Source organism: Alosa alosa, chromosome 12 (assembly GCF_017589495.1).
Source record: "Alosa alosa isolate M-15738 ecotype Scorff River chromosome 12, AALO_Geno_1.1, whole genome shotgun sequence".
Lineage (NCBI taxonomy): Eukaryota > Metazoa > Chordata > Actinopteri > Clupeiformes > Clupeidae > Alosa > Alosa alosa.
Genome location: NC_063200.1, coordinates 3252264 through 3278029, shown reverse-complemented (window position 1 = coordinate 3278029; position 25766 = coordinate 3252264). Strand labels below are relative to the sequence as shown.

Genomic DNA, 25766 nt, shown 5'->3' with positions numbered 1-25766 from the left:
ACACGGTTCTACGGATAACTGTGAATGCATTTCACATTTCATCACCCATCACCATTTCATCTCCATCAAGAGTCCTAGTGAGAATTTCAGCATGGGGTCTGGTGTTGCATTTCAGCATGAGGCCTGCTGTTGTGAAAATGTCACACGCGCCTTTGAGCGGGACGGCACCCTGCAATCATTTAGCCAGAGAGCCAAAGCATCCACCAATTACTCGCTCGGGCTAAATGGTGCATTTTCTATTTCGTTTCTTCTCCGATGAGTCTAATCCATTACAGGCAGGCTGCATGGGGCACGTGACTGAACCGTTCCACTCGCGGAGTGTAAAAATAGACGTTTTAGAAGACTGGTCTATTTTGTTTTTAATGTACGCACTGCTATCACATCTGGTGGAGCCAGTTCCATTTATTACAGTGGAAGCTAATTGTTGCAGCAGACGCTCAGTGAATAGAACTTTTCAGTTACGTGCCCAGTATAGTTTAAGTTAAGTTACAAGTATAACACCTGTTACATTTCCAATCAAATTCACACAAGTGTTCTTCACAGGGTGCATTTAAAAAAAACTTGTTACTTTGTAAATGGGACACAAACAAGGTAGCTCAGACCATCCCATACACCATCCCAGCCAATCAACAGGCTGCTACGGCAGCAACAAGAGAGCAAATGTGTGCACCTTTAAAATCGATCAACAACATCACACCAAAACCGCAGACTTCACCTTTAAAATCGATCTGTGATGCCAGTTACTGATTGCTGCCCTCTTACCCTTGAAGAAACTGGCTGAGAATCCGGCCTTGTTGACTGAGCCGTCTGAGACGAACTTGAGCCACAGCTGGTTGGAGCTGGTCTTGATGTCATCCGGCTTCTGATAGCCGCAGAAGCGTCCGAGCAGGGGGCTGGCCTCCGAGTGTCCATCCCGCACCTCCAGGTAGTCATAGGCGCAGCTGTCGTGCCTCTCGATCTGGGGCGCCAGGAGGAGCGTGATGAGAGAGCGAGAGAGCGACAGAGGGAGTGAGCGAGCACGACATACTCATCTGTGAACTTGTTGGGCTACGAGCAGTGAGATGAGAGTGAACTAGGAGCAGTGAGATGAGACTGAACTAGAAGCAGTGAGATGAGAGTGAACTAGGAGCAGTGAGATGAGACTGAACTAGGAGCAGTGAGATGAGACTGAACTAGGAGCAGTGAGATGAGAGTGAACTAGGAGCAGTGAGATGAGAGTGAACTAGGAGCAGTGAGATGAGACTGAACTAGGAGCCGTGACATGAGAGTGAACTACAGTACGAGCAGTAAGATGAGACTGCCACCCCTAAACACACGGCACTGCCACCCCTAAACACACCCCTAAACACACCCCTAAACACGCGGCACTGCCACCCCTAAACACACGTCACTGCCACCCCTAAACACACCCCTAAACACACAGCACTGCCACCCCTAAACACACCCCTAAACACACCCCTAAACACGCGGCACTGCCACCCCTAAACACACGGCACTGCCACCCCTAAACACACCCCTAAACACACCCCTAAACACACGACACTCCCACCCCTAAACACACCCCTAAACACGCGGCACTGCCACCCCTAAACACACGGCACTGCCACCCCTAAACACACCCCTAAACACGCGGCACTGCCACCCCTAAACACACGGCACTGCCACCCCTAAACACACCCCTAAACACACAGCACTGCCAACCCTAAACACACCCCTAAACACACCCCTAAACACACGGCACTCCCACCCCTAAACACACGACACTGCCAACCCTAAACACACCCCTAAACACACGGCACTCCCACCCCTAAACACACGACACTGCTTTGGTCTTTGTCTTGGTCTGCTTACAATCTTACTAATGACTTTGATTGTAGTGTGTTCAAAGCAGGTGAACAGGACAGAATATGGGACCACAGGACAGAACATGGGACCACAGGACAGAATATGGGACCACAGGACAGAACATGGAACCACAGGACTTGTTGTGCTTTTCTACCTCAAAGGACTGAAAGCTGAGTCCAACGTGGAATCCCTCGGCGACGGTCACCTTCCACACACACACCTTATGGGGGCGGTAGTCATCAGGGTAGTTGGGCGACTGGATCTGGCCACTATCACGACTGATTTCGCCACCACAGATTGCTACAGGCACAAAAGGTTCAAGCATCACTCTCCTAATATGGATTTCCAATATGTGTGTGTGTGTTTGTCTATGACAGTGTGTCTATGCCTGAGTGTGTGTGATTGTGTGTGTGTGTATGTGTATACATCAGGGGAAATAGGTATTAAATGTATTGAATTTATTTTAGTAAGTATCCTTCCACTGAGGCTATTCACATGAAATTTTCACCAGATATTAGTATTAACTAAGGCAATCCACCCATATAACAAATCCAAACATTAAAGTCAATAAGTAGAGTTATGTGTAATAAAGTGGAATGACACAGTCACAGTATTCAGGTGCAATTTTGGCCCATTCTTTTAAACAGATAGTCTTTAAGTCTGGGCCTTAATTTCCTCTCTGAAACCAATTGAGTTTCCTTTGCTGAATGCTTTGGATCATTGTCCTGCTGGAAGGTCTAGCCATATCTCATCCTCATCATCCTGGTGGATGGCAAGATTCTCCCGGAAAAAAATGACTCCATTCATCATTCCTTCAACTGTACAAAGTGCCCGTAAAAAAACAGCCCCACATAATGATGCCTCCAAACCTCACTGTTGTATGGCATTTTTAGGGTGATGCACAGTGCCATTTCTCCTTCAAACATGGCGTGTAGTATGACATCCAAAAAGTTATATTTTGCTCTCTTCTGACCAGACTATATTCTCTCAGTATTTCATAGGCTTGTCCAAAATAGATAGATAGATAGATAGATAGATAGATAGCACTTTATTCATCCCAGGAGGGAAATTCAAAATGTCCAGTGGCTTACAAAAACACAGCGACATATCAACACTTCCACTGCTCCACTCATCATCATTCATACAGTGGTATAAAAATAGAGACCGGATTGATAAATATATTAAGTGCATAAATAGAGATTTAAAATTAACTTTAAAATTGTCCATATCACAGCACAGTCCAGTCGGGTTGCTGAGGCAGATATAATGGGTGTATGGTTATATGTGTGATTGTGATTGAGACTCAGAAGGTATTGAACAGTCTTATAACGGTGGGAACAAAGCATTTTCTGAAACATTCTGTTCTGCAGCTCAGAAAATGTTGTGTAGCAAACTTTTAACAAGATTCAACATGTTTATCTTCAGCAATGGGGTCATGTGGGGTGAGCATGTATAGAGGCCATGGCGGTGGAGTGCATTGCCTATGATTTTCTCTGTAACTATTGTACCTGCTGCCTCCAAGACTTTTTGGAGCTTTCTCTGAGTGGTCCGGACTGGCTCTTGGGCTACTCTTCCGACCATCCTTCTGACTTCCTGGTCAGAAATCTTGCAAGGAGATCCTGTGCATGGCCGGTTGATGATGCAGTGATGTTCCTTCCACTTGCATATAATGGCCCCAATGCTGCTTACTGGAAGATTCTGAAGTTTTGAAGAGCATCTGTAACCAGTTCCATTGATATGTTTTGCAACAATAAAGTTGCGAAGGTCTTGTGAGAACTCTTTGCTTTTACCTATCATGAAATGTTTCTTGTGTGACACCTTGGTAATGAAAAACCCTTTTATAGTCCATCAAAATGTACAAACCCAGCTTATATTAATTTGCACAGATAGGAGGGATAATTACTCTCTAACTACTTATAGATTCCAGCTTGTTCCTTGACTTGGTGTACTTCTTTTTCTCAGCATGTTCAATACTTTTTCTTTTTGTCATTCCACTTTCTTACACATAACTCTACTAATGGACTTCAATTTTTGGATTGTTTTATACAGGGGAAAATAAGTATTGAACACGTCAACATTTTTTTCAGTAAGTATACTTCCACTGAGGCTATTTGCATGAAATTCACCAGACATTGGTATTAACTTATGTAATCCACACATATAAAAGTGCACTATGGGCTCCACCAGTATAGTGTACTATGGGCTTCACCAGTATAGTGCACTATGGGCTCCACCAGTAAAGTGTACTATGGGCTCCACCAGTATAGTGCACTATGGGCTCCATCAGTATAGTGCACCACCAGTATAGTGCACTATAGGCTCCACCAGTATAGTGCACTATGGGCTCCACCAGTATAGTGCACTATGGGCTCCACCAGAGTACTGTGGGCTCCACCAGTATAGTGCACTATGGGCTCCACCAGTTTAGTGCACTATGGGCTCCACCAGTATAGTGTACTATGGGCTCCACCAGTGCACTATGGGCTCCACCAGTATAGTGTACTATGGGCTCCAACACCAGTATAGTGTACTATGGGCTCCACCACCAGTATAGTGCACTATGGGCTCCACCAGTATAGTGTACTATGGGCTCCACCACCAGTATAGTGCACTATGGGCTCCACCACCAGTATAGTGCACTATGGGCTCCACCACCAGTATAGTGCACTATGGGCTCCACCAGTATAGTGCACTATGGGCTCCACCACCAGTATAGTGCACTATGGGCTCCACCACCAGTATAGTGCACTATGGGCTCCACCACCAGTATAGTGCACTATGGGCTCCACCACCAGTATAGTGTACTATGGGCTTCACCACCAGTATAGTGTACTATTGGCTTCACCAGTATAGTGCACTATGGGCTCCACCAGTATAGTGTACTATGGGCTCCACCAGTATAGTGCACTATGGGCTCCACCAGTATAGTGCACCACCAGTATAGTGCACTATAGGCTCCACCAGTATACTATGGGCTCCACCAGTATAGTGTACTATAGGCTCCACCAGTATAGTGTACTATGGGCTCCACCAGTATAGTGCACTATGGGCTCCACCAGTATAGTGTACTATGGTCTCCACCAGTATAGTGTACTATAGGCTCCACCAGTATAGTGCACTATGGGCTCCACCAGTATAGTGCACTATGGGCTCCACCACCAGTATAGTGCACTATGGGCTCCACCAGTATAGTGCACTATGGGTTCCACCAGTATAGTGTACTATGGGCTCCACCACCAGTATAGTGCACTATGGTCTCCACCAGTATAGTGTACTATGGGCTCCACCAGTATAGTGTACTATGGGCTCCACCACCAGTATAGTGCACTATGGGCTCCACCACCAGTATGGGCTCCACCACCAGTATAGTGCACTATGGGTTCCACCAGTATAGTGTACTATGGGCTCCACCAGTGCACTATGGGCTCCACCAGTATAGTGCACTATGGGCTCCACCAGTATAGTGCACTATGGGCTCCACCAGTATAGTGCACTATGGGCTCCCACCAGTATAGTGCACTATGGGCTCCACCAGTATAGTGCACTATGGGCTCCACCAGTATAGTGTACTATGGGCTCCACCAGTATAGTGCACTATGGGCTCCACCAGTATAGTGCACTATGGGCTCCACCAGTATAGTGCACTATGGGCTTTAACTCTGTGCACGTCCCTGCAGTCCAGATTGATATGAGACCCTCAGCAGCCTCACAGGCTGAGTTTTGTGTCTCTGATCCTTACACACATAGCTGTCTCTGATCCTTTGAGCACAAACATAGCTGTCTCTGATTCTTACACACATAGCTGTCTCTGATCCTTACACACATAGCTGTCTCTGATCCTTTGAGCACAAACATAGCTGCCTATGATCCTTTGAAGCTGCAGCACAAACATAGCCGTCTCTGATCCATTGAGCACAAACATAGCTGTCTCTGATCCTTTGAGCACAAACATAGCTGTCTCTGATCCTTTGAGCACAAACATAGCTGTCTCTGATCTTTACACACATAGCTGTCTCTGATCCTTACACACATACAGTGCTGGCCAAAAGTATTGGCACCCATGCTAAAGTTGACTGAAAAGAGGAATATAAAATCATCTTTTGGAAATTGATCTTAATGCCTTAAGTGAAAAATGAGGAAATATCTAACCTTTAAGGACACCAATTTTCTTAGTGAATTAATAATGTATCATAAATAAATAAATGTTCTTCCTTAAAATACAGGGGTCATAAGTATTGGCACCCCTATGTTAAATTCCCATAGAGACCAGGCCAGTTATTTCATGGATCCAGAATACTGTGCATCCTGATAAAGTTACCTTGGCCTTTGGAATTAAAATAGCCCCACATCATCACATACCCTTCACCATACCTAGAGATTGGCATGGGTGTTATTTCAGTTAGCCTATTAGCTGGTTTGATTTGCATTGAGCTCAATGAGCATCAAACCAGCTAATAGGCTAACTGAAATAAGCACTGTAGCTGTCTCTGATCCTTTGAGCACAAACATAGCTGTCTCTGATCCTTTGAGCACAATCATAGCTGTCTCTGATCCTTTGAGCACAAACATAGCTGCCTCTGATCCTTACAAACATAGCTGCCTCTGATCCTTTGAAGCTGCAGTAGCAGGTACTGTGAGTGACAGAGTGGCACATCATCATCATCGACCATAATGCAACGGGGGTCAGTGTGATGGACAGCTCTGGTGTTGAGGAGCTCAGTTCCTTTGGGGGGATGGATAGATGGATGGATGGACGGTGCAGAGGCAGGTATCCGTGTGTGTGTGTGTGTGTGTGTGTGGTGTGTTACTTTCATATGTGATGGTGCAGAGGCAGGTATCCGTGTGTGTGTGTGTGTGTGTGCGTTGGTGTGTTACTTTCATATGTGATGGTGCAGAGGCAGGTATCCGTGTGTGTGTGTGTCGTGGTGTGTTACTTTCATATGTGATGGTGCAGAGGCAGGTATCCGTGTGTGTGTGTGTGTGTGTCGTGGTGTGTTACTTTCATATGTGATGGTGCAGAGGCAGGTATCCGTGTGTGTGTGTGTCGTGGTGTGTTACTTTCATATGTGATGGTGCAGAGGCAGGTATCCGTGTGTGTGTGTGTCGTGGTGTGTTACTTTCATATGTGATGGTGCAGAGGCAGGTATCCGTGTGTGTGTGTGTGTCGTGGTGTGTTACTTTCATATGTGATGGTGCAGAGGCAGGTATCCTGTGTGTGTGTGTGTGTCGTGGTGTGTTACTTTCATATGTGATGGTGCAGAGGCAGGTATCTGTGTGTGTGTGTGTGTGTGTGTGGTGTGTTACAGTATGTGTGTCTTGGTATGTTACCTTCATAAGTGATGGTGCAGAGGCAAGTATCTGTGTGTGTGTGTGTGTGTGTGTGTGTGTGTGTGTGTGTGTGTGTGTGTGTGTGTGTGTGTGTGTGTGTGTGTGTGGCGGTGTATTACCTTCATAAGTGATGGTGCAGAGGCAAGTATCTGTCCAACCCAGTTGCTGCTGTGTGTGAATTCTATCCATGTGTGTATCAGTGTGAGATGTGTGCGTCAGGAAGAGTGTCTCCACAGAAACGGCGAAAGAAACGGCCTGCTGCTGCTGCGACACACACATACACACAGTGGGATAATGGCATACACACACACACACACACACACACACACACACACACACACACACACACACACATCCATGTAAATGCACACAAACACAAACACACACCAAAAAAATTAAAATGTTCGGGCACACACACACACACAAACAACATGCACACAAGCGAATAAACACTCACACACACATGGAGAGACAGATTGTTTGTAGTATGTGATTGCACCTTAGGGTACTACTACCAAAGTCAAGATGCACAGTTTGAAGCTGAATTATGATGAATTTGAAGACTCTGAGCATTTGTTTTGTTTGTTCATGTATGTGTGTGTGTGTGTGTGTGTGTGTGTGTGTGTGTATGTGTGTGGACCTTTCAGAGGGGAATTTCTCCAGTGCCCATCTCGTATCTCCACATGATCATACCAGCACAAGTGACTCTTGTAGAGGTCCATAGATGTAAAGTTCAAAATGATCTGAGAGACAGAGAGAGAAATGGCAATCACACATCTACTGATAATCCTTCAAGGCCTGACTGACCTCAACCGGCGTTGACCACCAGACCCTGACATGGTTAACCGGCGACATCGCTGGTTCATTTATCATTACCCTGTTGTCTGTAAGCCTCCAACTGAAACTTTTACAGACTAGTGTAGTTGCCTCTGAACTTATCCCTGAGCCACAGATTTGACTAGTGTAGATGCCCCCCCAGCCACAGATTTGATTAGTGTAGTTGCCCCCCAGCCACAAAAAGCTCCAGCTACCCCCGACTGGGTCTCTCTCATTAGTCTGATTCATCTGAGAAGGAGCCAGAAGGAGCCGTTTGAAAATGCACGGTCTAGAAGAGCAGAGGGAGATCGTGTAAGTGTGTGTGTGTGTGTGTGTGTCACATAAGTGCTGCACATAACTAACCTGAAAAAAGAAACATAACAAGTTTCAAACTGTTACATGTAGATTGATTTTGTTGGGCTTTGATTTCAACATCTTGCACATCCAAATTTGTGTGAACGCATGAAAGCTATAGGCCTATGTTGAAGCCAAGCTAGGTTATATGCAGGGCTTAATTTGAGCCGGAACATGCCGGAACATGTTCCGGCACCTCCGACGTTGGATCCGGAACCTTTTTTATTGGATCCATCAATTAAGTCAATATAAAAAAGAAATCGCCTAAACGAAAAATAAATAAATTACTGTTTGTGTAGTGTTCAATGTTGATATCTTTCTTATTAGTCTTTAGAAATAGGGGAAAGACCAAACAGGATACAACAAGCTAATCGAGGATTTGAAAGTGCTTTATCCACAATATTGGCCACAGGTGGGTGACGGGGGTGACGGAGGGCCACAGGAGGGTGACGCGTGGTCATCATTGCAATATATAGCATACTTTAGGGCCGAGGCTATTAGCCCCTTGTTGGACTGTTTTGTTGGTTTCCCTGTATCTCCTGTTTTCCGGTCTTGGCTTGTGTGTGTGTGTGTCTTGTAGTGTGTTTGTGTCTCCGGCTCCCTGTCTGTGTCATATTATGTGTCAGTTCGATGTGTGTTTTGATGGGGGGGGGGAGGTGTCCGGGGGGGGATAGGGGTTCAGATAGGTATTCAGATGTGTCAATCAGAAATTACTAATCATTCCACGCTGTATCTAGTTGATTATTGATTACTGGGTGATCATCATTGCAATATATAGCATACTATAGCCTATATGTTTTTATTTCGGCCTATGCGTAGAGTGTTTGTCTAGTTTTTTTCGATAATTTGATAATGGATAATTTTTTTTTTTTTTTTTTTACATTTTACACCCATGCAGTGCAGTGTGTTGCAAGTTCTGAAGTTAATAAACATTGCCCTGGTGTACACACCGCGTTGTTTAGTTTTTTTTAGTCAGAGCTATGTACGCAGGTTTTTTTGTTGTTGGTCTGTAACAAATCCCCGTTTTGAGTCGCCGGATCCACCCGCCTTTGTGCTCCGGCACCTCCCACTTTACAAATTAAGCACTGGTTATATGGCCCCTGTCATAGCCAAAGATAATTCAAAAAGTGCATTTGTTACAACATATAGCGCTGTACTGAAAAGAAGTTAAAAAAAAAAGTTTGTTATAACCTCTCTGTACACTTTCAAAGTTTACAACACTTTAGTTTGTCTGTAAGGATCCTGCCCATGCTACCACAGAGGTGTAAGGGCTATTTTGAGCCTTGTCAGTGGTTTAAAAATAGTGATTCATTTTGATGTGGATCTCTGCTCCATAGCCACACGCTACAAACTATTTCATTGCAAATGCAAACAACAGTCTATCTCAAAACTCCAACTAACTAATTTTGCTCCCAAACGACAATTTGAACTCATAACTCATATCATTCATAACTCATATCATCCATAAATAGACCCAATGTTGTTTTAACTCCGTTTTTTTCTTTAGATTGAAATATCATTGACAGTTAAATGTCAATTTCATTTTCTAATTTACTTTTAATTTAGCTTTAAATTCACCCCTCATAAATGTACGCCAGCTCCCTCTGCTGCGGTCCTCCTCCAAAGCTGATTAAAGAGCAGACACCTTATATCAACACAGAGTCAACCAGTAGAATAGCAAACGCTATATTATATAAACACACACGTTATTGCAAACGCTATATTATATCAACACGCAAGTTATAGCAAACGCTATATTATATCAACACGCATGTTATAACAAACGCTATATTATATCAACACGCACGTTATAGCAAACGCTATATTTTTGGGGACCTTACTTTCTTCAGGCTCCTCATCATGTCTATGTTCTAATTCTTTTATTTCTGAGACATGTTTGTTTGTTAATTTATTTCTGAGACATGTTTGTTTGTTTATTTTTTTCTGAGACATGTTTGTTTTATTTTTTTCTGAGACATGTTTGTTTGTTTTTGGGGGCCTTACTTTCTCTCCGGGCGTGACCGAGATCCTCCAGACGCATTGCGAGTAGGCTGCGTAGCTGTTGGGGAACCCTGGGGAGGAGAAGTTCCCTGTGCTGTCCTGCAGAGTCTCACCGCATGCTGCACAGGGAACACACACACACACATGCACATGACACACACGCACAAACATATACACACATACACACACACACACACACGCACACACATATACACACATATACACACACACACACACACACACACACACACACACACACATACATATACACACATATACACACACATATACACACACACACACACACACACACACACACACACACACACACACACACACACACACACACATATACATACACACACACACATATACATACACACACACACGCACACGCACACACACGCACACGCACGCGGCACACGCATCAACACACATACACACACTCATACTGTGATAACCCTCATATGGACTGGAAATTGCTTTACATAAACAATAAAACTATTCATTTTCACTAATAACGTGTTTATGGACTGTAAGTCGCTTTGGACAAAAGTGTTTGCTAAATAGCATCAACATAAATATAAACAGATGAAGCATCTGCCATGTGAACAAATGTAAATGTACATGAATGAATATGAATAGGAATGTGTGTGTGTGTGTGTGTGTGTGTGTGTGTGTGTGTGTGTGTGTGTGTGTGTCTTACTGGGGCAGTTGTAGAGTTTGCGTGCCTGCGCTACGTCCCCTGCACTTAGTCTGGTCCTCTGGCCAATGGGGGGCCTCACACCGCTTACATCATAACGAGGTAGGATGGTATCTAGGAATATACCCCTTAAAACACACACACACACACACACACACACACACACACACAGTAGTTTAGTTTAGGAATATACCCCTTAAAACACAAACACACACACACCACACACAAAACACACACACACACACACACACACACACACACACACACACACACACACAGTAGTTTCGTTCAGGAATATACCCCTTAAAACACAAACACACACACAGTAGTTTAGTTGAAGGCTGTTTAATTAAAACCACATTCATTATGATGCTGATGATATAACATCTCCCTAGGTTTCCCCTTCTTCCACACACACACACACACACACACACACACACACACACACACACACACAGTAGTTCCCTCCCTTGGTTTCCCTCCTCCACATACAGTCAGCATCCCATTACAGCAATACAGTTTTTACAGCTGCAGTAATGTTTATGGTGCAGTAATGTTTATGGTGCAGTAATGTTTTGTGTAGATGTTTACGGTGCAGTAATGTTTTGTGTAGATGTTTATGGTGCAGTAATGTTTTGTGTAGATGTTTATGGTGTAGTAATATTTATGGTGCAGTAATGTTTTGTGTAGATTTTTCCAACTGCAGCAATGACAGGTCTCAGTCTATGTGTGTGCAGAGATGCAGTGGCCACAAGGGCTTAGTGGAGACTAAGGACGCGCTAGAGGAATCCAGGGACTAGCCCATGTAATACACCCTGCATTAAACTCACTAAAACAAGTGAGACTGCTACCAAAAAACATAATCTGGCCACTGTAAAACGCACATTTACTAGGCACCGCTAGCATGCTGTGTCGCTTGAAAAAACAGCATACATTGTACTGTACATTCAAAAAATATATTAGGCACATTCACATGGATGCATATAAATACATATACTGTACATACAGGTGGATCCCAGACAGAGATTAAAGGCTCAGGAAACCATTGCCGGAACTCTGACTCAATTAGCTGATTTGAGCTCTTCTCAGGTCGACATTTCCGTATCATAAATTCTTTATTCTAATATTTTCAGATTCGGATTTTTGATTTCCATGAGCTGTAAACTGTAATCATCAAGATTAGAATAATCAACATTAAAACAAAAAAAACAGGCTTAAAGTATTTCACTATTTGTAATTAATCTAGGTTATTATAATTATAAATTTCACTTTTTGAAATAAATTATGGGATAAAAATAACTTTTGCATGATCACATTTTTTGAGATGCACCTGTACATACATACAGTGCTTCCCTTTTTCCACATTTTGTTATGTTTCAGACTCATCTTAAAATGGATTCAATTATTTATTTTTTCTCATCAATCTACACACAATACTCCAACACCCCACAAAAAAAGCAAGTGTTTGGGGTGTTTTGTAAATGTATTTAAAAACTAGACCAATATGGGATTTTGAAGGCCGATACCGATGTTACCGATACCGAAAATATTTGAGTTTTTTAATAACCGATATACTGGCCGATAGTCAATGTAACACAATGTAAAAACTGTTTTCCCATAAAAAAGTACTAATCAAGGTGAGGCGTTACAGTATGTATTTGAATAGGCCTAACTATCTAGTTTTCCTAATGAAAGGCTCTTCATATACAGCAATTTATTTGTTTTAAACCCTCTATGGTACAGCGTTACCTACAGGCAACATATAGCCTAATTTGGCTAATAATTAGGGGGTGGGAACCCCAGTACTATCCAATGCAACTGCAAGAAAGAAGTCACATGACTCATAGGAAGTCATTTTGCTTCCTCATTCAGGGACTGTGCAGGTGTCTTGCAACTCCACATTTTCCCTCCTTTCCCTTGCATTTCTCAGTTCTTTACTTCTAGTAAATCATCAAGAAAAAATATGAGCAAGCTTTATTGATAAGTAAAGATGTATCAACAACTTTTCATAACATATCAATGTAGGTGTCATAGGAAATCTAAAAAAACTGCATGTTGCCCTAAGGCAACATGGTACCATAACAGACTCACATTTGGGGCCCTATCATGACAGTCAAAAGCGCATCGTCACTCGTCAAAAGCTTATTCAAATTTAGTAGGATGTCCAGTCCACGGAGGGTTTTCGTTATCAAACGTTGAGCGCATGGCGCAACAAGGTATTCCTAGGTTTTTTTAATCAGTCATGGGTGTGTTTGGGGCGTAACATCATTTAAACCAATGAGAATGACATCTGTCATTCCCTTTAACGGCGCAAAGCGCGATGTCAAATTAATGCATCGGTATTTTGACATTCAACGGCTGCTTGCGAGACCGTATGGAACAGTCATTCCACTAAACCATGCTTTACTAAAACCTAGCATAGCCTTCACTCATTTGTACTCCTCTATTATTTGAACTCATTGGCAAAGTGAAACTAACTTCACCATGGTGTCAGTCAACGACAAGACAGTTATATGTAGTTACTTTCACTATTGACTGACAATGGGTTACCATCGAAAACATAGGCTGGAAAAAGCAACACAGACCCTAATATTGCTCAAATGACTGAATAAAAAAACATTTATCCTGCAGAGGAGTTGCTTATATCTCGTGACAGTGCGTCTTCAGCTGTGCTCTATACGTGTCTCTCGCCTCTCCCCTAATCACTTTTAACTGTCATTACCAATTTGCAAATGATGGTGAATAACTACTCATCATGAGATGTACAGTATTTCGTAATATCTTTATTCTAATTATGTTTCCCATTGTAATTGTGCAATTTGTAATGTTTTGCATGGACATGCACTGGTGTGCGTTCATGGATGATAGAAGGATGGTGCGTTGTGCACCCGCCAATATGACTGCTGACAATGCGCTCTTAAAATAACATATAAATAACTCGCCATAGACTTCTGACCAAGTGTACAATAGCGATTTTTATACAATGTGCCAAGCCACTCCCTAAGTTGTTGAATGCCACACCCCTGGGCGCATTGTTTAAAAAATAAACGTGCAAAATAAGGAATTAAACTTTCCTTTTGCTACATAATGCCAGAAGTGAAAGGGCTTGCTGTGATGCTAAAGGAAGTGTGCTCAAAGTAAGAGCTGTATGAGGGACCCTTAGGTCAGGTTGACCCCCATGGAAAGGCGATGCATTAGTGAGCGACTCTATCCCTTTATGCAAGGGACCGTTCTGTATTTATGGAATGGATGGACCACCGGAGGAAAATAGGGGAGGGTCATGTCTTTTTATTATTTGTTGTTGAGGAGGGTCACCCAACTTTTTTTAGTCTTGGAGGGGGGTCACCCAACTTTTGTATTCATGAAAACAGCAAAATTTCAAAGTGGCTTGTTTGGTGCATATTTTCCATGTAGCTCTCAGTCTCAGTGTTCACACGTCGGGCACCCCTCTGCACACCACGTTTACCCCTCATTTCCGGCCTAGCCGGGAATAAAATAAAGGCCTCGTGCTGTGGCACTCGTAGAGACTGAGGGTACTAACGCATTTGCGCCCACTTCAGGTGTATTTGTTTCGCAACGTGCGTGTAAAATCATTGCGAGGTATGTACAAACAGGCCGCAATGATGTAAAAGCGCAAACTGGCTGTCGTGGGAGCTGAACATGGCAAATTGCATTTTTCGTGTCATGCATATGCATTCATGGGAGGATCCAGGGGAAAGTGTGAGTTTAGCGTAAAAAGATGGGAGGGGAAGAGTAAAAAGCACCTAGTTATGTATTCCGCGGTATGTACAAAGACTGCTCCTGAAAGCGCAAGTCAATTCTGTGCCTAAATACTTCCACCTTGTAAAAGCAGGTGTTAATCCAAATTGCAGTTCAATGTGTCAATAAGAGAACCTTTCAAAGACAACAGAATCGCTATTTAGAGCACCAGTTTTGTAAGTCTTTGTACTATCAAAAGCAACCTTAATTTTCGTTGGCCTTTCGAATGTCTTACTTTCACTTACACGTCATTCACTTAAAGTGACACCAGGCAACGTTTTAGTGTTAATTAATCATCTTCGTAAGTCGGTATATGGTTAAATGACTCATTACAGGGCGAATGAAGACTCTCTTGCCCGCCCCTACTGCCTGTAGGAAGAATATCCCGCTTGCAAGTTCAGTGTATCGTACCCGCCGACCAAAGCAGGATCAGTTTACATCCTGCATCCACAGCACAGAGACAGGTTAACGAAACGCTAGCGATTGTTGCAAACGTGTGTATAATGGCAGAGCCGGCCAAGAAGCAGATAACGCTACGCTGATAACGCTACGTTCGCAAATGTACTGGTACGTACATCTGGCCCTCAGTGGAGACTGAGGCTCATCTAGGCACTAGCAAAGATTCTAGAGCGAATGTGATTTCTGGCGCCATACTACGTTCTCTTTTGTTCCATGGCTGTCAACATTGAACATTGAAAATAAGGGAGATTTCCCGGGTTTCTCACCCAAAATACAGGAAAATGTCAACATTCGTCCCCATTACCTTTGGAAGGGTTGCAGTAGCAACAAAGTAGCCTACTTTATTCACGCCTAACAGCCTATATTCATTTGGTCAACTTAACAGCCTAAAAAGGCTAAATTTACCTTTGGTTTACTTTTAGTTTACCGTGTAACTTTAAACAGTGTGAATGCTTACTTGTGCTTCATTCATCCACACATCCAGCTCCTAACGTTTTGACAAGCATATGACCTTGTTCCTGCCCATCTCTAGCTTTGCTGTCTCCATCCTTTCTGTTTTTGTTGTTTGCAAAAAATATATAGTATTTATTAGTAACCATGCAGCAGCAAGTGCAATTCGTTAATCGCTGTCATTCTCTTTTCTGCGCAAACAAAAATGTGTTACGTTCGAAGTAGCCTATAGTGCGTAATTCTGCTTCATAAAGTTGAACAAATACATTTGGTTATTTCACAGAAAAGTATAAATAGCCAGTTTATGGTCTACAGTGCAGAGTTGGTAAGTTATGGTAGGCCAACTTGGACTGAATATACAAACAGGGGAATTCTTTCTCTACTCGCAGCTGAGTAGCCTGATTGTAGGCAGATGATTTGAAGACATCTGTTTCACTGGAACATAGCAACAGGGCAACACCGAACACTATAGGTACTATTCTACGGGAAAATATTAAAATGAATCCTGGGGAAAAGTTAAAATACGACAACCACGCATGTTAACTTAAATAGGTTAGCATCACTCTAAGTGGTTAAAGCTCCCTTTCAAGCAAGCGAGTTTGGAAAAGCGATGATTTGAAGACATCTGTTTCACTGGAAGGGCAAGGGGGGTAGCAACAGGGCACTCACCGTTCGAGGGCAGTGCTCAGTCCGAGGGGGGATAATCAGTTGTCTTTCAAATTCCCTCTGCACGCTAATAGGACAGTGGCAGTGCTATGAGTCCCATCGTTTCCCACCAGCAGAGCTAGTTGGCTAGTTCAAGCGTTTGCCAACTTAATAAAAGCTTAACTTCGTGTCACACTGTTCGCCAGCAGCAACATCCATCTTATTTGTTTTCAAGTAGCAGGGAATTCAAGCCAAACCGTTGCAACTCTGCCATCAATCATTATGTTAAGCCCACCTAACGACTCTATACGCGATTTCATTGGCCTGATTAAGTTTCGATTTCTGGAGCTCACAAGCCAACGGAGAGTTGCTAGACTAGCCGCTAGGGGCGCGCCTAGATTTCTAGGCTACCTTTCCCTAACATCTACACAGTCTTTATCTCAGTCTGGTCTTGCACACGCACTTGCCATTTGTCATTTAGCGAACACACACACTTACACACACACTGTGACTCCTTCCCCTCCTCAGCCACAACCACAACCACCACCATTCTCAAGACACATAGCCTTGATATCACAGCCATCCCAAAAGCACTTGAATCAGACATCCTCTACTGCAGACACAGTTTCATTCTAAAGACACATAGCCTTGATGTCATAGCCAAAGGCGGTTGGGAACAGGAGCAGAACCGGGCTGGATGATGACTGAGTACACTTCAGAGTCAGAGCCTGCCTTTCTCTCGCTCCACAGATATTTTGTGCAATGCCCATCACTCTGTTCCCATGGCAACGAGCTGATGAAGGGCAGTGGAACACAAAACAGAGTGGCAACAGAGAGGATCAGAGGGGGTCCGTCAGAGAATGGCAGGTAACTTTATGCAATAGCCTAATGCCTTATCATGTAATTAAAACAAACTAATTTTCACTTAATTAATAACTCCCACATTCTACAGTAATCTGCTGCATTTTGTAATAAACTGCTTTAACGCAATAATACAATTCTCCCATATTTGTAATAACCACTGCAATAGTAGTTCATTACAAAATGTGGGGTATTTATTACATATTGCGTTCAGACATTTTATTACAAAAAGCAGATTATTAAAAAATTCAGGTGTTTTTACATAATACAGTGTTACAAACTCTCTCCTCTCTCTCTCTCTCTCTCACACACACACACACACACACACACACAATTTGTCTCTCAAGCCCTCAGTCTTTTCCTTCTTTTAAATGTCAAAGTTATGCTGCAATTTCCCTCCCTGCATGTGGCCCTGGAGTGATGTCTGGGTTGTAAGACCAGATGGGGAATGTTCCGTGTTCCGTGTTCCATGTTCCGTTATCAGTGCAGCGGCTCAGGATGTGTTGAATCGGCACCTCTCACATGAGTCCGGCGCTTTCAACCATGGAAAAAAGCTGAACACAAAAAGAAAAGCACTGGCGGCAAGAATAAAAGCTTTTTATGGACTGACACACGCACAACAATAGAGAGAGAGAGAGAGAGTGTGAGAGAGAGAGAGAGAGAGAGAGAGAAAGAAAAAACAACAAGAAAGCAAAGGCCCAGGGCCAGAGAGGTAGGGAGGCTGGCAGGGCAGCATACAGCAGGCGAGTAGAGTATGAGTAAGGAGCCCTCTCCTCCTCCACACACACACACCACCCACTAAGCAGACACACACACACCACTCCACTAAGCACAGACACACACACACTACTCCACAAAGCACAGACACACACACACCACTCCACTAAGCACAGACACACACACGCCACTCCACTAAGCACAGACACACACACGCCACTCCACTAAGCACAGACACACACACACCACCCCACAAAGCAGACACACACACACCACTCCACTAAGCACAGACACACACACACCACTCCACTAAGCACAGACACACACACACCACTCCACTAAGCACAGACACACACGCCACCCCATAACGCACAGACACACACACTACTCCACAAAGCACAGACACACACACCCCACCCCACTAAGCAGACACATACACATACACCACTCCACTAAGCACAGACACGCCACCCCACTAAGCACAGACACACACCACATCCCAAAGCCCTTGGTTCTGGTTCTACTGTCGAATAGTACACTGACACAACGTTCCTAAAGCCCTTGGTTCTAGTTTCTCCAGTTCCAACGCCACACAGATGCACCACTGCATCTAGTTCTGGTTCTCTAGTAATGATCAGGCGTCAAACAATAACACAGACGTTTGTACAAATAACAGACAGAACTCACAAGAGCAGAGGGAGCAGTAAGTAAGGGATAATGGACAACATGGTGGTCAGTTCACAGAAATGAATGCGCCGTCGAGGTTGTAAAACGGCCCCAACACGAAGCGGAGGGCCGTTTAAACCTCGTAAGTGCGTAACTTCTGTGAACAGACCACCGTGGAGTCCATTATCCCGCTTATTCCACTGTTGTCACTTGCATTGTGTTCATTTCCTGTTACAATTTAACCGTTTTAATCGCTAAAACTCTCTTGTTTGTAGAACTACTTTCTTCCGACACATATCAACTAATTTCTCAACTTGCAGGACAAACTGCCGTTAAAAGTTCTAAATGGATGGTTGCTACGACCAAAGGCCAGTCGGTAGTTCTATCTCTCCCGTTGTCAAGCGGGCGTATCCCAAGATTCTGATGAACTTTAGCTTTGAAACATTTTACTTAGCCTGCTGTCATCCATCTAGCTAAAAGCCACCTCAGTCATATGCTACAATGTTGCTATGTTCTGATTGTCTGCATTTTACAGCTCGGATGCAACGTGACAGTTAATTTAAACTTCACAACGAGTTAATGAATTAATATACAAGTGTGACGTGCCAACAAAATGGATCTACTTCGTAGGTGTGCAAATAACATACGGTTAATGGTCATTCTAAATTACGTAGGACAATGGGAAATTCAACCAAGCAGTGGAATAAAACAAACATAAATGAAAGCAGTAAGTTCTGTAATCATGGATGAATTATGAACTTTCCGGCCCCTGGGCCCAGATGTAATTGTCGCATATGTAGGAGGGGGGGTTTGGGGGTCCTCCCCCAGAACATTTTTAATTTGTTTGATGTGATTTCCTGTATTCTGGTGCATTTTGGGGATGGCCAATACTTTAATTCAATCAGATTCATAGCCTACATCCTGATGTGTAGATATCGAGGCAGTGATTTAATGAAAAGACTTGGGCTTCAGAGCCCCCTGACCCCTTGGGCCCAGAATGCCCGTGCAGTAATCCATCTCTGTATGTAATATAATAAAAGTAATTTAAAATAAAATAGAAAATAAAATAGAATAAGCTTATACTGAGTTAAAAGCCAGGGAGTAAAAGTGTTATAAGATGTTATTTAGAACAAGCAAAGAAGGACTCAGCCTTATATGCAGTGGCAGCTCATTCCAGAGTTTAGGGCCAAGTACCTCAAAGGCCCGATCGCCCCTGGGTCATTCCACGTCAATTCAACCAGGGCCCACGCACTGGACCCACGGTCAAGGTTTTAAAAAAATTCTGAAAAAATTACCAGGTGTACCTATGTTACCCAGGAGACACACTGTAAAATTACCTTTATGTAAGATCAAAACTTTCCAAGATACAGCAAGTTTTACAGGGGGAGGGGGATGTCAATTTTGTTCGGCCTCTTTTTTTTGAGACCTAAGTGCGTGGGCCCTGGTTGAATTGACGTGGAATGACCCCCCTGCTCTTTAACCTTGACGGTGGGACTCCAGGGCGGAATTGGTCAGCAGACCTGAGTGCCCTTGATGGAGCATGTGGGAGAAGCTCCACGGCAACATAAAGAGGCTCCCTGTCATCCGCCACTCATCATCCAACAAGGTATTAGCCTGATAATTACTCTGCTCTTTTTTATTGGTTTAATTACCTGGAAAATGAGAGCCAGAAATCCATTGTAGTAGACCACCCTCAGCTTTCCAGTCCCTCACAGCATATTCACATCCAATCTGGGCATGCTGAATGAGCCTTTCATCTGTCATCTGTATGCTCTTGCACAAACACCAAACACTGCGGTTCAAAGTGGCTTTGAAATAAGCTCTCAACTCTCAGCTGAACAGGATGGGTAAGTGAAATTGAGGGGCATTTAATCCTCTGTCAGTCTCCGATGGAGCTCTAGATGTCTTCAGAATAGCACAAACTATCCCAGTGGTGCCTGAGTCTACTCAGGTATGAGAGTGCAGCTTTAATTTTCTTCTGTTCCGTCAGTGTGCCTGGACTCTGGCCACAGCAGACCAATGGAGAGCACAGCACAAAGGCAGTATGCTGGTCCAAATAGCAGAGTGGCAATTATGCTCAGTCATGTGCAAAAACAGACACACACACATACACACACACACACACACACACACACACACAGGAAGCAGCCTTCCACTGATCAACAGCTGCATATACCAAAATAGACCTAAAGCTGAAAGTGTACCTCTGTGGGTCAACAGGGATCAAAAAACTGCCAACACTTGACGGGTGAGTTCATAACACATTCATAGCAGCTGTCATAAACTGCAACATAAAGCATTCATGACGGTTTCATGAGACATGACTCAACATTCATACCAAACCTTTCATGAATGTGGAAGACAGAACAAAATATCAGTGCTGTTTTAAAACTGTTTGTATAATATCTCCAAAGTCCATGTAAAATCCATTCCACTTGATTACAAATGCTACAATCCTGAGGTAGCCGTTGGAAGATTACACAGACCTCAAAACACTTGCGAAAGCCTTCTCGTTTTGATTACAGCGGTGCTAGGTAACGTTAAATCCGTGTTTAAGTCAATAAAACATTGCTAACATTAGTGAACAGTTTTTGCTACTGCGAGTAAGGATCTGCTGAAGTGCCACGAGGGCCCAGCAAAGGAACTTCAGAAACAATCTTTAAGCTCACGATATTCAGATTAGCCCAAAACGTTAATGGCACTCCGGGAATCCTCCCGAAGCTCCTGCCTACATCATGAGGTTATTAAAGCTGGTTCCGAATTAGTCATTGAATCAAAGGCTTCACTATGTTAGATAGAAGCTAACAACCTGTTAAAATGTACCAGAATTCAGGAAATTGCGTCTGGTTCTAGTCAGTTTTTTTTCTGGTGGAGGACTCCCAACACCCCCCCGTCCCCCAACCCATCCCGCTCAACTGTTCCACCCACTTTCAAAAAGCCTCTGACACCCATGTGACAACCTTTGCTTTCAAAGACAGGGGTCAACAATCTTTACTTTCAAAAGAGACATTTAAAGACAGGGGTCAACAACCTTTACTTTCAAAAGACATTTTTTGGCAAGGTGAGTCTAAGACAGGGATCAACAACCTTTACTTTCAAAAGAGACATTTTTTGGTATGAAAGAAAAAAATGTCTGGAGCCTGAAAAACAATTTCGTCCCTTTAAATTGAGGTTGGCTATTTTCCATTTCAGTTTCAATTTAATTTCACTTATAGAGCACCAAAACATTACACATGTCTCATGGCGCTTTACAGAGTGTTATGCTACAACCTGGTCTAATTTAGCTTATCTACATTACCTGAGATCTGGGCCGAAGGTTTACTAGAGAGAAAACGACTCCAAGAGCAAATGCCACTTGTCTCGCTAGGGGTGGGAATCACAGGCGTACAGGCACCCCCTTGCAGGCGTACAAGAAAAGGGATGCCGTTTTACATAACAAAACAACACAAATTGCATTGCAATGCCTGTGAATAAATCATGTCATTCATACATATATTTATGGTGCTAGTGTGACATTATCACAGAAACCATTGAAAACCTTGTGATACATCACCATCTTCTGGATATTCTGTTCCACCTCTAACCTGCACACATACCTGGAAAAGGTGTTCCTGGCATAGTGCATGATGCTGTCGAAGTCGTAGGTTTCTCCGAGCGAGTCCACCTCACCAGGCTCCATCTTCAGGAAGTTGTACTCCTGACCTGATACACCCAGAAGACAAAAACACATTTAGGAGATCACATTAAACACATACATAACATTAAACACATACATAACATTAAACACACACATCATTAGGTCACATTAAACACATATATCATTAGGAGATCACATTAAACACATACATCATTAGATCACATTAAACACATACAGCATTAGGAGATCACATTAAACACGTACATCATTAGATCACATTAAACACATGCAGCATTTAGGAGATCACATTAAACACATACACCATTAGATCACATTAAACACATACATCATTAGATCACATTAAACACATACATCATTAGGAGATCACATTAAACACATACATCATTAGGAGATCACATTGACCATATGTTTCACCGCAGGCAGCGCAAGGTAAGGCAAGCTCATTTCTAGAGCAGATTTCATACACAGAGGCAATTCAATGTGATTCACATAAGTGAACCACAAAAACTTGTGCAAATCAAGGGGAAACAGGTTACCGGGGGGGTAAAATGACCATAATTTTCTTTGTTTGGGAGAAATGGACCATGTCGCCTCCTTCACATTTTGTTTCAATTAATTTGCAAAAGAGTGTACATTCTCTGTGCACTTTGATTTATACAGAACACAACACATATGAGACATTAGTATACAGTAGGCCAGGCCTACATCCTCTACAGTGTGCATCTTCATATTGAGTATACAGTAAGCCTACATCCTCTACAGTGTGCATCTTCATATTGAGTATACAGTAACCCTACATCCTCTATGTATCTTCATATTGAGTATACAGTAACCCTACATCCTCTACAGTATGTATATTCATCCTGAATGCCCAAACAACAGAGACAGAGACAAAGGGTATACAAGCATACATCCTCTACAAATGAATGCCCAAACAACAGACAACAACAGCCAATTTTTTTCTAGCTGGTGTGTCAGCTGACAACTCAGCTTGGAGGAGTTGACCCCAGTAGCCTATCTATCTACACACTGTCCCAGATGGAGAGGAGGAGAGACTGGACAAGCCAATGACACAGGCTCCTACAGCTCATCCAGTAAAGCCATGTGCTCAAATCCAACCTCATCACCCATCATAAGGCATGCGCTTGGCTTGAAAATATCTATCTGAGCAGTTCACATGATGTCTGAGACATGCATGGCTGCCAACCGTTCAGTCAAATTCAGAACCGTCCCATATTGGAAAGGTTAAAGACATGTTCCGTATAGAACTCATACAGAATACACTTTGTTCAGTGGAAATAAATCCATGATAAGAGAAATAATATAAATTAGACTATGAACGAAGATTGTGCAATTCATATGAGATAAAAGAAAACGCATCCCAATCGCGATCATCACTATCCCAACAGAGAATGCATTTTTAATGGGTTGTTTTGATCTCAGACTCTTATCTTGTGATATGTACAGTTATAATGCACAGTACTGCACCACGTACCTTGCTGGATGTTGTCTCTGAAGATGGCTACGTGCTCATCTCGATCTGGACGTGTGTGTTCGTGCCAGAAGCCGATGACATGACCCAGCTCGTGCACCACGATGCCGAACTTATCACAGTTTTTTCCAATGGAGATGGCCTGGGGCCCCCCGCTTCCCCACGTACGAGCAGCACCTGGCAGGAGTCACCCAAACACACATCACACACCACCTGGCAGGAGTCACCCAAACACACATCACACACCACCTGGCAGGAGTCACCCAAACACACACCACACATCAATGCAATACTCGAGACTGGGGAACGATTATAGGCTTTGGAAGTTTGGTTTTTAAAACCATTTAACACTTTTTTTAAGAATATTTCTAAGCCATGATGTTTCTATTGTGCATTTCAGTATACAGTCATGGCCAAACGTTTTGGCAGTGACACAATTTTGTGTTTCTCAAACTTTGCTACTTCAGCTTTTGAGGTGCCAATTCACATTGCCTTTAGATTATTGTGCATAGTGTGCACCGTGAATTACCAGTAATTCATTGCAAAGAGGTTTTATTAATATAAAATGCTGTCACAAAAAACCCACAAATTATTAGCAAATGTCATTCTAGTTAGTAGCCTATAATCAAATCATCAGCTCCAGGAAATGTGTGAATGAGAACAAGTCATGTGAAATCAACATTTTAAGAGGGGACTGATTGCTCTGAAAGGACGGAAATGATGAATCTTGTGTTGATAATGGCTACCTCCACAGCAACACATGCAGCTTAAATGCTTATAGAGTTGTTCTCCTGAATACACATGAAACATTTCAAAAATAATCTAAAAATACTGAAGAAAGTTTGCTAAACAAAACATGTGTCACTACCAGAGTGTGGGGTCACTGATGCTGCTTTGCGATTTTTGGACTTTTATTTTGACAAAATGTCGTCATTATGTCTTCCACATTCATGAAAGGTTTGATATGAATGTTGAGTCATGTCTCATGAAACAGTCATGAATGCTTTATGTGCAGTTTATGACAGCTGCTATGAATGTGTTATGAACTCACCTGTCAAGTAAAGTGTTACCGAAATGTCTTTGTCTTCAAAAAAAGCAAACAAAGGATTCTTTGATGAAAGCAAAGGACACAATTATTATATTATTACATGAAGATGATTTCATGAGATTTATTTCATTACCGGTATTTAAAATTGTGTTATTATTATTCATTATAACTTTATCAGTTACTATTTGTCATGTTCCATTCTCATTTTATGTTTTCATGGAAAACAGGGACATTTCTAAGTGACCCCAAATGAGTGAACATGCCTCTGAGCTTGCATCTGAGCACGCATTTAAGAGTTTCAGCTTTCGCTGTGCAGAGTGGACTACCAACCTAAGAGGAGGACCCTGTCCAGAGACCTCGCCAAAACACCTACTATTGCATTCTCTTTATGCAAATTTCGTAACATGAACTAGTGAAATGTATGTTTGAGGTGGTAAAAGGGGCAAGAAAAAGACAAGGACAAGAACAAACATGCATCCACTGAAAGGGTGCCTTAGGCAAAGACCGAATGGTAATATACAGTAATTTCCTATTATATTAGTTGCACCACGCATACACCGCATGAATAAGAAAAAATGGTAACACTTGACGGGTGAGTTCATAACACATTCATAGCAGCTGTTATAAACTGCACATAAAGCATTCATGACTGTTTCATGATACATGTGTCTTATTCATGCGGTGTATGCGTGGTGCAGCATAGCTCATAGCATGTCCGTTAGCATAGCTCATAGCATGTCCGTTAGCATAGCTCATAGCATGTCTGTTAGCATAGCTCATAGCATGTCCGTTAGCAGGGGTGTAGTATAAAATAAGAGGTGGGTAAACTATGAATTCTGTGATCACAGTGAGGTGGACTGCGCCATGCGGTATCTGATTTTTAAAAAAGGCATTCAAAAAATGTTTGATGATGGTGGAGGTTATTGTCCAATGTTCATAACAATACCAATGGTATAAATGGTTC

General features: G+C 42.8%; 1 protein-coding gene across 1 annotated transcript in view; it reads right to left on the bottom strand.

Annotated features, from left to right (window-relative positions):
- LOC125304617 (bone morphogenetic protein 1-like) overlaps positions 1-25766 on the bottom strand; it is a 55038-nt gene that overhangs the window by 15037 nt on the left and 14235 nt on the right. Inside the window, 11 exon segments of the mRNA XM_048259031.1 lie at positions 763-958; positions 2000-2145; positions 5541-5550; positions 7311-7378; positions 7381-7428; positions 7814-7916; positions 10348-10463; positions 11051-11175; positions 22201-22306; positions 23758-23906; positions 23908-23931. Of these exon segments, the coding sequence (XP_048114988.1) occupies positions 763-958; positions 2000-2145; positions 5541-5550; positions 7311-7378; positions 7381-7428; positions 7814-7916; positions 10348-10463; positions 11051-11175; positions 22201-22306; positions 23758-23906; positions 23908-23931 (1091 nt within the window).